The sequence below is a fragment of the Elgaria multicarinata genome, chromosome 9 (genome assembly GCF_023053635.1).
Source record: "Elgaria multicarinata webbii isolate HBS135686 ecotype San Diego chromosome 9, rElgMul1.1.pri, whole genome shotgun sequence".
Taxonomy (NCBI): domain Eukaryota; kingdom Metazoa; phylum Chordata; class Lepidosauria; order Squamata; family Anguidae; genus Elgaria; species Elgaria multicarinata.
Genome location: NC_086179.1, coordinates 56,341,666 through 56,356,358, shown reverse-complemented (window position 1 = coordinate 56,356,358; position 14,693 = coordinate 56,341,666). Strand labels below are relative to the sequence as shown.

The 14,693-nt window shown below is 40.2% G+C and overlaps 2 protein-coding genes across 6 annotated transcripts in view; both read left to right on the top strand.

The window, feature by feature from the left end:
- LEMD3 (LEM domain containing 3) overlaps positions 1-14,693 on the top strand; it is a 278,836-nt gene that overhangs the window by 34,148 nt on the left and 229,995 nt on the right. The gene's annotated exons all lie outside the window — the stretch shown is intronic.
- MSRB3 (methionine sulfoxide reductase B3) overlaps positions 1-14,693 on the top strand; it is a 95,264-nt gene that overhangs the window by 4,542 nt on the left and 76,029 nt on the right. For 2 of the 5 annotated variants that reach the window (XM_063133921.1, XM_063133922.1), the window contains exon 2: positions 9,620-9,763. The exons of 1 other annotated variant lie outside the window; for it this stretch is intronic. In XM_063133921.1, the coding sequence (XP_062989991.1) occupies positions 9,652-9,763 (112 nt within the window). In that variant the 5' untranslated portion in view covers positions 9,620-9,651. Of the gene's footprint in view, positions 1-9,619; positions 9,764-11,640; positions 11,768-14,693 lie in introns of those variants that run through there. 2 more of the 5 variants (XM_063133924.1, XM_063133925.1) reach the window with 2 other exon arrangements.

Genomic DNA, 14,693 nt, shown 5'->3' with positions numbered 1-14,693 from the left:
AGACACTTCTGTTGAGCTTCTTCTTTCGAAATGAGATCCTTGACTTGAAGGTTAGAGATGCTGAAGTGAAACAAGCAGTTTTAATATCTGCTGTAAATATTCATATATTCATATCTAACTAGCAAAATCCAAGCCCCTATGGCCAATAATGTCCCTCAGGTACAGTGCTTTAATCATTCACTTATATGGGAGAAATTAAGTCGGTGAATTTGGAGACATATTGGGTTCACACAACATGCTAACTCACCCAGTGTGGGTTGTTGTCGAACTGTGGGTTATCATGTTGTCTGAATGCAGCACATTTCCCACAGGGTGGGTTATTGTCTTGTCTAAACACAGTGCGTTCCCCACAGGGTTGCTTGTTAGCCATGCGGTGTGGCTTGTTAACCACCCTGAACACCCCAACAACAAGCCATGGGTTCTCAAGGTGGCTTGTACGAAAAAAATAAACCACAATGCATGGTTAACAACCCACCCTGCAGAAAATGCACTGAGTTCAGACAACACAATAACCCATAGTGGGTTAGCTTGTTGTATGAACCCAGTCAGTGTCTGTTTACTGCCCTAGTGATCGAAGCCATTGGGATTCAACCATGTTCATGTTTGCATTATGTCTACCTTAGATAGTAGACTTAATGTAAATTCATTCCATCAAAGGTTGTAACACTTTGTCAGTTCTCTCCATTTATCTATCGTGGTTATTTAAACACACAGTTATATAACTTGCATAAATTGTACTGGTTAAACCTAAAGAACAGAATTAGGGGAAATGCTTTTAAATCAGCCTTATTCTAATCTTGCCTAAGATGGCAAGGAATTAGATTAAGCTAAACCAATTAAGGCGATTTTGAAGGGGAAAGTGTTTCTACTAACTGGTTTTTTCACCTATTTAATTAAGATTTCAAAAAGATTTTAGTTAAATCTAGGTTATAATAATTCCTTTAGACAAAGCATTGCTTCATACATTAAGTGTCAGAAGCAGAATTACACAGCAGTAGAAAATAGATCTTGCTTGGCAATGTAGCTGCTTCCTATCATGGTACATTATCAGGCAAGTAGCAAGTTCTCCAAGCCACTGTTTTGCTGCATCCAAAAATACTCTGCTGGGCAAATGTCACCTAGACTGTTTGTTATTCAGATCAAGAAAAGGGCTATTCTCATGGGCTAGCATCTTTACCAGCTCCTGAATCCATCTGCACCACCTTCTGCCCCCTGGAGAAAAGAGCCTAGAATTTGGCCTATGACAACTGCTAGGACCCAGAAGAGACTGCCATTTACGACTCAACCCCCCCCCCCCCCGCCCAATTTATTACATTATTTTGTGGATTTTAACTGTAAACTGCTTTGGGAACCAGTCCTGGCTAAAAAAAACTAGGAATAAAAATAATATGGTTCTTCCTCAAACCCCATGTTTGTGTAACATTCTTTATTTACAGGTTGCACATGACTTTATTTGTCTTCTAGTGATGATCAATCCCCCTGTTTCATCACCTGCGTGTGCTGACTACACTTTCTTGATCACCAGCCTGTATTTTTAAACACATTTCTGCTTTTCCTATACCAAATCCTAATTTTGGCCATAGGCCCAGACTCCTTATCAACTAGCTGCCTACAGGTTTTGGATTTTGTGCCATTTTCTAGTCTTATTTTATGACTTAGCCCTCCCTGATCTTCCAGTATTTATTACACTTCGTGTACTGTGGCTCTTGCACCTGTACCAATCTCCCATCCTGACTGCTGAATGAGGTAAGGGGTTTCTGTATAAGATTACGGAATGTTCCCCTTTCCCCACCCAGCAGGAAAGGCTATAAGCCAGTATGTCTACTATGCTGTGATGGAGTGGGTGGTGATAGAAGCTAGTAGAGAATGGTTTCTGGAATTCACAAGGCAATAAGTGTTGCACTTTTCTCTTGTTATTTGCACAATGGTACTCAAGGAGGGGTGATTCCCTTGATTGATTTCAAGCTTTCCTTTTGGAAGGGTTTTTAATGCATTACATTTTTTAAAAAACATAGAACAGCCATGTTATCCTCTTGCCAAGAGAACATTTCCGATCAGATCTATGTTAAATCCTCTGGTCAACAGCTCTGCAAATATGCCATGTCATTAGGTTGCTTCACTAACAATAATTGGACTTTTGCCCTGAGTGCAGTAACAAGACAGAATTTATTATTTCCTTGTAATCAATGTGGCCCTTTTAAAATCCTAACTATCTGAAATAAAAGGGGGAAAGGTTACTAAGGCTCCCCTCCCCCAAATAATTCAAGTATCATGCAAGACTACAAATATCATTAGAAGGCTAGCATTTGAAGTTGGCATGGCTATGCCTTGGTAGTTGTACCAAGTGTTTGCATAACTAGTTACTATAAGTACTATAGCAATAATAAAGGGTCAGACAAGGGAGACTTATATCCCCCTTCTACTAGGTAAGATGTGATAAATCTCTTTCCCCTCTGGGATCCACTGAAGAAAAGGAGATCTCCTTGTGGGGTGTGTTCTCTGGTGCTTTGTACCAGGCTGCAGAAATGACAGAATACTGAGAAATGGGGATACAGTATGTAATCCTCAGTGGTATGGCATTGAGCACCCTTAAGGAAGCTTTGTGTCTCCAGCAGGAATGGAACACTGAGAGGGAGTAGGAAATGGTGTTTTTAAAAAGAGGACCCAGTAAACAATTTCCTTCCATATAATTTAACATACAATTTAAGTTTCAAGGCTTAGCTTCTATTCCCAATATTTGCAATATTTGTTTACAGTTTCTTTTTCTTCTGTTTTAAACTTCATACTTGGCTGGAGTTTAGTCTACCCAAGGTAAGAGAGGATATGATATCAATGATTCAGCTTTTAAGAATAGCTGACAGAAGCTTCCATGTCATAAGTACCTGAAGAGCTTCTCTGTCCCTTGGATTACTTGCTTCTATTTTGTGCAATTGACTTGCCTCATTCATGAACTTTTATGAGATATCAAACATGCTCATTTTTCACTTGAAACTCCACTGTGTTTTCCCATTTCTTTTTGTCTTTTTATTTCTTTCCACTACCCAGGGGGGTGTTGCCCCAACGCCCTCTTGAAAGCATCTACAGGATTGCAGGGAACAGGGAAAAGGTGATAAGGGGGAAATGATGGAATAGCCACACAATGCCTTTTGGTTGGTAATGCCAGGAACCCTCCATCTGGAAGCACCCTGTGTGACAGGTTGGGCATTCGTCACTGTGATGCATAGTGAGAGCCATGATGAAAAGGCAAATGAAGCAACGGTTCTTATATTTGAGTTCAGCATGCAGTTTAAATTTCACTGTGGCAGACGCTTTGTTAATGTCTGGTGAAAATGGTATTTTATACATTACTGAGGAAAATGAGATAAGACAATGGCTGCCAATTGTGTATAAGTATATAATTGAATTTACTCTGTGGCCTGAACCAAGCTATTATCTCTCAGCCTCATATGCAATATAGGAGTGATATTATTGACATACTTTAAGGTAGGGTTACTGTAAGGTGCCAGAGGGCCTCTTTCTTCATGGGAAACCTTCCAGGGACCATATGCCAGCCATAGCTGAGGCTAGTAGCTGAGGCCTGTGCCATGGCTCCTAAGCCATGCGGTTCCACAGGGCTCTGTCTTATCCCCTATGCTGTTTAACATATACATGAAGCCTCTGGGGGAGGTTATCCGGAGATGTGGACTGAGGTGTCATCAATATGTGGATGATACCCAGCTCTACCTTTCGTTTTCATCAAAACCAGGTGAGGCAGTGGCTGTTCTGAACCAGTGCCTGGGCACGGTAATGGACTGGATGAGGGCTAATAAACTGAGACTCAATCCAGACAAGACGGAGATACTGTTAGCGGGTGGTTCATCTGTCTGGCGAGGTGATGTTTGCCCTGTCCTGGACGGGGTTGCACTCTCCCTAAAGGATCGGGTCCATAGTTTGGGGGTGCTCTTGGATCCAGAACTGTCACTTGAGGCACAGGTGAACTCAGTGGCAAAGAGCACCTTTTATCAGCTTAGGCTGATGTACCAACTGTGCCCTTATCTGGACAGAGAGAGCCTAGCTACAGTTATCCATGCTCTGATAACCTCTCGTTTGGATTACTGCAATGTGTTATACGTGGGGCTGCCTTTGAAAATGGTCCGGAAGCTTCAGCTGGTACAAAACCAGGCAGCACGGTTACTAACAGGGACTGGCCAACGAGACCACATTACGCCAGTCCTTTTCCAGCTTCATTGGCTGCCAGTCCAGGTCCGGGCCCGATTCAAAGTGCTGGTATTAACATTTAAAGCCCTAAACGGCTTGGGGCCAGGCTATATGAAGGAACGCCTCCTTCCGTATGTACCTGCCCAGACCCTAAGGTCATCCTCAGGGGCCCTTCTCCGCGAGCCCCTGCCAAAGGAAGTGAGGCAGGTGGCTACCAGGAGGAGGGCCTTCTCTGCTGTGGCACCCGGGCTGTGGAATGAGCTCCCTAAGGAGGTTCGCTTGGCACCTACATTATATGCCTTTAGATGCCAGGTGAAGACCTTTTTATTCTCCCAGCATTTTAACAGTCTATAAATAAATTTTAACTTGGTGTTTTAAGTTAGTAATTTTGCATTGCTGCTGTTTTTATCTGGTTGAGCTTTTATATTGTATTTTATAGTATGGTTTTATACTGTTGTTTTATACTTTGAATGTTTTTAATTTTTGTGAACCGCCCAGAGAGCTCCGGCTATTGGGCGGTATAGAAATGTAATAAATAAAGTACCAAAAATGGGTAAGAGCCATACTCGATCAGACCAAGCGTCCATCTAGTCCAGCACTCTGTTCACACAGTGGCCAAGCTTTCATAGCAGCTATTCTTTCCCAGCTTTTATTTTCTGCTATAACTGAAGTGCAATATTTCAATTTTTCCAAGAAACACTCTGCTAAAAAGCTGTTAGTAAACCAATAATATCTTTGAAAATTAATTTCAGGGACCCACAAGCAAGACACTGGTGCAAGAGCAACCTCCCATTATGTTCCCCAGCAACTAGTGTATATACAGTAGGCTTACTGTCTCTGTATTAGAGTTAGCACATAGCCATTAATACTAGTAGCCATTGATAGCCTTCTCCTCTAGGAATTTATCCAACCCCTTTTTAAAGCCATCCAAATTGGTGGCCATCACTACATCTTGTGGTAGTGAGTTCCATAGTTTAACTATGTGCTGTGTGAAGAAGTACTTCCTTTTATCTGTCCTGAATCTCCCACCAATCACCCTTATGGGATGACCCCAGGGTCTATATTACGAGGCATGAGTTAATGTCTCCTTATCCACATTCTCCACACCATGCATATTTTTATGCCTCTATCATGTCTCCCCTAAGCTTCCTTTTTTCCAAGCAAATCAATCCCAGCTGTTGTGACAGGAAAGGGGGTGCAACTGGATTCCAGTCATGTTGTTATTCTCCTTCCACTGCTAAAGACACCTCACCCACCCACCCACCCACCCACACTTACTCCACTGCTACTCTCTAGAGTTGCCATCTCCAACCCATCAGATGTTTTGGACTTCAACTCCAGCCAGCCCCAGCCAGAATGACCAGTGGTCTGGAATGCTGGGGTTGTACTCCAAAATACCAGGTTGGAAGAACACTGTACTAGAGAGTGTTCACCAATGTTTCCAAGATGAAGGAAATCATTCTAAGATGTGAAGTTGTCAATGTTATGATGAGGTGATACCATAAAATATATAATATGATATTCTTAAGACAGCTATACTGTGTTTGTGCATCTGGGTTTTTTCTCCTGCTTGTACCCATGTGTTTCTTTTAACCTCTCATTCCAAATAAAGTTTTGTTGGAGTTCATGATGCTTCTTGAGCATAACACTCTCTGCGTTAGTACTGCTTAGTTCCCAGGATCTTTGTGTAGGCTTCAAAATGTCATGGAATGTGACACTAAGCAACCAAGAGCACACACAAGGATAGTGCACAGATGTGTTGTAGCAGTGTGCGCTATATGTGCGAATTACAACCACAAACTGCCCCCCCAGAAGAATTCCAGCAGATGCCCATGGCAGGGCCAGAGTAACCCCACACTCACTTTTACACACACTCAATCACACCTGTTCTCTCTTATTTCTTCCACCTCCTCATCTCTCTCTCTCCCTCCCCCCCTTCCAGCTGCCTTTCCACACAGCATTTGTTTTGTCACATTCTAGTATAACAACAAAACAGGGGCCAGAATGAATGAGCTTTTCTAGGCAAGACTTTTGTTGTGTCATCATTCCTCACTCATGGTTATTTATGGGAGTTTAGATGATGTCGTGACCCTTCAGTTTCACTTCTGCTTTTTTGAAGCAGGGAAAATCTGTTATTTTGGGGCACTGCGAAGCAAAGTTTAAGTACCCACCAGTATAGTTGTGTTATTCTGCTACACCATAGTGCTACCTAGAGGTTATGTAATTAAAAGTATGGAAAGGAAAATAACTTTGTAAACAAGTCCAATTTTAAGTATGCAATGAAACTGGAAGTTGAAACAGAGAGGTCCGCCTGGCGCCTACACTGTACTCCTTTCGTCACCAGCTGAAGACCTTTTTATTCACTCAGTATTTTAACACTTAATTTTAACTTAAATTTAAATTATACTGTTTTAACTCTGTATTTTAACCTTATATCAATTTTGCTGCGTGGTTTTATCCTGGTTGTGCTTTTTATACTGTATTTTGTATTTGTGTTTTTAACCTGTTGGTTGTTTTATGATGGTTTTAATTTTTGTGAACCGCCCAGAGAGCTTCGGCTATTGGGCGGTATAAAAATGTAATAAATAAATAAATAAATAAATAAATAAATAAATAACAACCTTGCCTAGAAAAACTCAGAGGATGTCATTCATTTCCAAGGAGAAAAGTAAAGTGTTGTAAATGGGCAAAGCTGTTGCTCCACCCATGCTGAAGAAATCTCTAGGGTTACAGTGAAGAAAAAAAATCTATTGGAGATATGTTATGAGGCAGCATACAGATACTATAAATAAATAAATAAATAAGCAAGCCCTTCCCATCTTGCACACAATACCTACAAAAATAAAATAAATAAGATGAGAACTAGGACATTCACAATAGTCCTGTGAAGTAGGTGAGGCTGAGAGTATGTGACTAACCCATTATCACCTAATGAGTTCCATGGCTGAGTGAGGATTTGGACCTTACTAGTCTGATACTCCAGTTGTGTCAGCCTGCTACTCCTCCCTGTTCTTTATCTTCAAATAAGGCAGATAATCTCTCTCACTTGCACTCTGCTTCCTTCTCAGCATTCATCCTGTCTCAAAATTTCCCTTTTACCCGGAGGTCTTGCAAGAGCAGTCAGTGCTGTTTCTGCCAGCTGCTGTACTTCTGTGAGCCAGTGGTGGAAGGAAAGTTTGCTCCCATGTGGCCTGGAGTCCATTTGTGGGTTTTTTAATTTGACATTTGGCTCAGTGTCCTGTTGCCATCGGAAGTCTGGCTCAGACATAGGATGGGGCTTTCTTGGTTACCTTGCCCAGGTTGAGTAATTCCCTACCTTGGGAGGCCCAACTGGCCTCCCCTGTGTTGGCATTTTGGTGTTCTCTTGAGGCCTTTCCTTGTTGCCAAGCTCCTGGATTGATACAAGTCCCCCACTGCTGCTGTGAGTTATGTTTTTGTGTCCCCACTCCCATTTTTAGCTCTTTGTTTCATATTATGATGTTTTGATTGTAGTATGTTTTTAACTTGTGATTGTGCCTTAGGCCTGGGCCCCATGTGGGTAAATAATTTTATCGTTCTCACCTCTGCTTCTGAATTCTACTACTCAAGGGAAATCATTACAATAATAGGTGCTTTCAACCTTGTAGACTTTAAACTCACCTCCCTGATGCAGCTGTGACACACCAATATCATGCCATCTATTATCTTCCCCACTTCTAAATTCTATGTATCAGTTTACAATTTTAGTTTTATACATATTTTATTTATGTTAAGGGTATTTTAAACTTCATTTTTTCTGTTTTGGTGAAAAGTTATTCTGTTATTCCATATGTTTGGCAGAAATCATATTTTTTTATTTTTATTAAGATTTATTCCCTGCCCTCCAATAAAATTATGGGGCATATTATAATAAAATACCAAAAATGCTAACAAAAGCCTTATTTCCACCATCACTGGTATATCTTGCAATGTGGAATGATTAGAATTTTCACAAGAGGAATCGTTCACATTGTATCTCCCAGATATCTATTACATCTTCTAGAATTTGGAACCCCCCACTAGTTAGTTTAAAAAATACTTCCCACATAATGAATGTGAAAATTTGTGCTGCGTGGTGGTAGAGTCCTGAGGTGGTATAATGGATTGTACCATTACAAGTGGAAGGTCAGATTTTTTCAACGTTCCTCCATGGAAACAACATACCTTGCAAAAACAGCACAGCTGGGAGGGACCTGGGCAGGAATTTTTCTCCCTGATGTGCTAGGTTTCAGGTTGTTGTTTTTAAATTGGTGGGGAGGTTTTGTTTTTGTTTTAGACGGGGAAGCATTCAGTATGGTATTATCCACCTGCAATGTCTGAGGCCATAAGCTTATATGCAACAGTTGCTGGGGAACATGGGTGGGAGGGTGCTGTTCCACCTGCGTCCTGCTTGTGGATCCCTGGTCGACAGCTGGTTGGCCCCTGTGTGAACAGAGTGCTGGACTAGGTGGACCCTTGGTTTGATTCAGCAGGGCTCTTCTTATGTTTTTATATGCCACCTCATTCAGCTCCAGGTGTGGTCTACTCCTGAAATGTGCCATGTCTGCTAGCATTTTCAGTCCTACTTGTAACAGAATCCAGACCAATCTGACCAGAGTGCCTTTATGATGCATCTGACATCATGGCCACCAATCAGGAATGGTGTAGGAGTGGATTTCCTATATCAGGTGATGGTTGGTCTTGATGGCATTCTATCTAGACTTGTATTTATCTGGAAAGGTTAAGTGCAACAGAGAGAAATAACTAATCAAAGTCTGAATAAAAACATAATCCTCTTGGCTAAATGCCATAATTGTTCTTTCTCTTGTTACACAGGATGTCAGTCAACCTGCAAACAAAAATACTAAGAGTACTTTTATGGCAATCCACCCTATAAATGTTTAGTTCAATGGTGGGATAGAGTTGATAAAATAAATAAAAAGGGCAGGGATATGCTGTGAAAAGTTTATGTATCCTCTTTTTCTAAGAACTTTTGGGATTTCTCCCTTTTCATCCGGATGATGGTATACCAACAGACAAATCTAGAATAGTTTCTGTTCGCTATGTGGCTCAATACATATAATAGCCGGGCTTATTTAATCAGGAGCATTTTCTGATGGCAAACTAACCAACAGTTTTATTCTTTACTAGTACTGAAACTTTTTAACTGTCTAAGGTCGTATAGCACTAGCAACCAAAGCGATTCCTTTTCCTTGCTCTTGACACCATTTTGCCATGCTAACCACTAGGTGGTGCTCTTCTACATAGTTAGTGGAGAGTATAGCATTAGCCATAAATCACTAAGTAAAAGCATTCTAGAGGCCTCTACTCCTGGGGCACCCAGCTTTTTAATGGTAGAATACATCTTTGTTCTTTGCCTGACCTGAAGAGTGACATCACTGCCTTTCTTCCTGTTGCACTGTAGCTGCTTGACTCACAGGCTTTGACACAAGCCAGATGGCTGCGGTTGGTAGGCGCACAGGCTGCCTGGTACTACAGTTGATGAGACAGAATAGGAAGACGTTTTATGATCAGCTGCGGGAGCACAATAAGACTGCAGCTTTGCTAGGTAATTACATTTTCACTGCACACTTTTTATTTCTCATGGTGAAGGTTGCTTTGGGGGGGGGTGAATTACATTTTCATTTGTGCGCTTGGAATGCATAGACCTTTGATCTTTTATTAGTCAGTAGGAAACAAAACAAAAAAACTCAGCTCTGCAGTTACTCGTGAAAATGACATGTTTATTTAGGTTTAATGGTTCTCTCAGGCTGTTCATTGTGGTACTTACCCTCTCTCTCTCACCAACAGCCCCAGCCCCACTTTTCTCTCCATTTAGTAACGCAGAAGTGTTTGGGTTCTACAGTTTTGAAGTCAGAGTTCAGGCTTGTTAATGCAAGCAGTGTTTTGATCTGGTGGATATCCTCCAAAGTGATTTAGTAACGCATGTACTGATGGTCATTGTGTAGTGTAGAAGAGGCAATACGCAACTTCCCCTCTGCGTGAGTGGCAGGGTGAATAGAAGAGCTAATCTTCCTTGCATACCTTTGCATTGTGTGCACGTGGGCACGCACACAAACACACACACGCTTTAAATACAAACAGTTGGATTTAAAGGTTGCATGAGCAGAAAATCAATTGAGCAACAGATCTTTCCTATCCCACCCCTTCCCCCTGAACTTCCCCAAAGCCTCTCCAGAGCTTTTGGAGGGACCCTCCTGAACAGCTTAGATTCTGGCTGCATTGGGAGAAGGGAACCTCTGAAAATCGGGCAGGGGCATTTTGCGGGAATGGAGCTCCACTCATGCCAGGTGCTTGTGCTTGCACAACTTGGGTCCTATATTTTTCAGAAGTTAAGATTGAGCAAGAACTATTTCAATATTACCCTTCGGGGCCTTCTTCCTGCTCTGTGGATGCCTGTGGGTAGAGGGTTTCTGGGGGGTTGGGACACAGCACCCCATGGCCACAATCCACATGGCTACTCTTTCAATTCCCATACTGACCCTGTTTGGCCAAATGCTACATCAGAGAATTAGCAGGAAGAACCTAGACTGCTTAAAGATTCTACATAAAGAATCACCCAGATCCCTTTTAAAAACATATGTGAAGATTTGTAGCACTTTTTATTTATACTGCTTCCTGCAATTCTGGTTTAGCTTTAAATTGTATAACCAACAGGGCAGGAAGCTGATGTCAGGATGCAGAATTAGTGGAGCTAATTTGCAGTTTTGTATTATATCTTATGTGCAATCTATTGGAAATGTCAGGACAAACCTATAAAAATGAATGGGAATAGCACAGAATAATGGGTGTAACCTTGCACAACATATTTATATCATTTCACCTTCTAAAAAGTGTCTGAGTGGTTATTACATGAGCAGCTGCATTTCAACTATGTTGTTATAAGTTTTCCTCATATAACTTTCCTCATTGCATCTCCTGCTATTCCTCTGAGGAGCTCCATGCAATGCACACATTACGTATGGAGACATTTCATGCCACCTTCTTGTTTGAAAGGGGAAAGTATTAAACAGTTTTAAGATGCCAATCACTTATGTAACAGAAGGTACCACATTATTTTTAAGGAAACTGGAACATTCATGCAATCTAATTATATACTAATCAGTGAAAAGGACAAATCTAATGTTTACTTTCTGAATTTTTCATGTGATCACTTTTCAGTCATCTTTGAATTGCCATTTTTGGGTCTTATTTTTAAGTAAGATACGTTATTGTGTCATTGTGATAAATTATGTTGTGTTAACATGAATCAAGCACTACACCAGTGGCAAGGAATGAGAAAAACTCACTTAATAAATGCATAATTAGAATATTAGTACTGTATTTTTCCTTTCAGAAATAAATCATAACCATCAGTTTTGCTGTGAATGTATCTAACATTTTTGATGTTTTAATTTTATTTTCATCTTTTTTTTCCTTACTCAGCTCTTGTCCCTGTTCTTTGCCTCTGGTTGTGTTGGTGAGGATATTACAGTGATGTCTGCATTCAACCTACTGCATTTGGTGACCAAGAGCCAGCCAGTGGCCCTGCGAGCCTGTGGTCTTCCCTCAGGTTGAATGGGTGCTACTTGTTGTGGTCATGCATATGGAGGTCCCTCTTAGTAGAGTGGGTGTTTCTGCTACAGAAAATAACATGCTACAGTTTGCTAAACTTTTAGCTTTCTAAAACATTGAAGCTGGAAGTCTTTGTTTAAAGGTATATCATACTTCATAGGTTTGTTTAAAATGTGTTTAGCTTCTTGCCCCTCCCACATATGATGCAATTTCTTAAATTTGAAAATGAACCTTTCTACATAAAGTTTTTATTGTGCCCTCATGAGTGCTCATTCATGGTAGTTTGTGGTTTCTTGCAAAAAGAAGGAAGGCAGTAGTATAAATAATCTAATGTTCCAAAGTGTCCATGGCACACTACTACACAATATGTATACAGGGATAAATAGTGATCATTAACCTTATTTATTTACAAATATGCCTGATCATAGATGGCAACTGTACATACAATTTACTCATAAGACAATCATCTTTTTACAATAAATACTTTCTAATACACAATATACATATATCACAGTCACAGTTTTAAGATACAGTCATGTGCTGGTGATGACATCAAAGTAGTACTGTTTCAACTATATTTCTAGTACAAGATTGTGTTTGTTTATTTTCTTAATTCTTATCAGTGTTATGAACTTGAAAGGTCTCCGGATTATTATCCTGTTTTCGCAATAGCTTCGACGGAAGAAACGCAACAAACGACGAGTTGGCTGAACCCAGTTAATTATTGTGGGTTAGACACCTCCAAAGATTATTGTGGGGTTGAAGCCTCCAAAATGAACAATAGTCGATATGCCTCAAGCCTGGAGAAACACAAATAGCAGCTGAAAACAGGATAATAATCTGGAGACCTGTCAAGTTCTTAACGCTGATAAGAATTAAGAAAATAAACACAATCTTGTACTAGAAATATAGTTGAAACAGTACTACTTTGATGTCATTACCAGCACTTGACTGTATCTTAAAACTGTGACTGTGATATATGTATATTGTGTATTAGAAAGTATTTATTGTAAAAAGATGATTGTCTTATGAGTAAATTGTATGCACAGTTGTCATCTATGATCATGCAGGTCATCAGGTATATTTGTAAATAAATAAGGTTAATGATCACTATTTATCCCTGTATATATATTGTGTAGTAGTGTGCCTTGGGCACTTTGGAACATTAGTTTGTGGTTTCTTTACACAATGTTATCCTCCAGGGCCTCTCCTATGCTTTGCAACTATTATCACAATTTCCCCACCCCTCCTAAGGAGGAAAGTATGGTATTATTTAGAAATGGTGGAATGACTCTCATGAAATTGTGCAATTCTGCTATACCACAGTGCCATCTAGTGGTTGTATAATGAAACATATAGAAAGGCAGAGAAAAAAATCCCCCAGGAAAGAAGCATGTGTAAAGGAGCTGACCTTAATCTTGCAAAGTATCTGGTAGTAGAAGCCTCGGTAAACGTGTGAGATAAAAGCCTCATTTAGAAACGCCCAGTATTTTTCAATTCAAACAAAGAAAGAAATAACGATGTAATCCTCATGTTAATAATAGTTGCCTTAACTATTATCCTAGCACTATTTTTTTAATCAAATTAAACTGCATCACAGTAAATTGAAAGGTGTGGGAGGGGGCTTTAGTCATGGTTGCTCTTAGGAAATGGTGGAAATTTTGCATAGTTTTTAAAGGAAGAAAAATGGTTTTTTTAAGCCCTCATTCTCCCTGCTATAAATTATTTCTCTCTTAAGTTATTGTTTATAGCCAATGGCATTCACAAGTATAAAACAGAAAAACATTTGATACAATAAAGCTATAAATTATAGCCATAAGATGACTCCTGTATCACATGAAATAGGAGAAGTTTTTTAGTTGTCAAATTGGAGAAAAGCTACAGTAGTATCTTTGAAGTGCACAACATAGAGCTGTTTAGGAAGAGCAGGAATGAGATGAACTCTTAAGGGAGTTCTTTCTTGGAACTGAGGAAGGAGCAAGATTATGGATGGGAGCTAGCAGCTGGTACAGGAATTGATACTGGAAGGCATTGTAAAGCCATTGTCAGAGAAAGTTGTGGGGTTTTATTTTTGTTTTTAAATCAGTTCAATGGAGAAGAAAGCTTGGACAGTTCATAGGCAGAATATTTTGGACAGGAAATGTGGTGTTAAAAGAATAGTGCATGGGGGGAGGCATCATTTTGAGCGTCAGTCAATGGGAGGATGACTAGACATGAATTCCCTATGCAAGCTATTCAAAAAAATTAAATAAGAAGAAATGGTCCAAATGTGAACAACGCAAGAATGAATGCTGATATTTAATTAATATGCCAAAGGACACATTGGCGAAAAGCTCCAGTAGCATCTTTGAAGTGCACAACATAAAGCTGTTGGGGAGAACAGCTTTAGGCAAATGCTTGGCCATAGTGCTATCCTAGGCATTCATAATGCTAGGCATGTCATCTCCTTCTCTACCTCCCACCTCTGGGGCTTTATTACAAAATGTTGGAATAATATAAGAGGAGTCCTGATAGTTCAGAGCAGAATCCTAGCTACTCCAGTATCCTGTTCTCATAGTGGCCGACCAGATGTCTGTCAGAAGTCCACAAACAGGACATGAGACCAATAGCCCTGACCCACTGTGGTTTCCCAAAGGTGGGAGCTTGCTCCCCCAAAATAAGTGGGGCTAAGCAAAAAAGTCTATTTTCTCTTGTTTAGGTATACTTTTCCTTAATGACTGAAACAGGAGTTCTAAGTGTGCATTAATAAGAGATAATGAAATTAATAATATGGTATGCCCATAAGGTTATACAGGTACAGTGTGGCTTATATGTGCATAAATTTGAGCTGGGAGATTTAAGAGCACACCTGACTCCTTTGAAGTGTTACATAGATGAATTTTTATATAGCTCTGAAGGTATCCATATGCTATACGTTTTGTCTC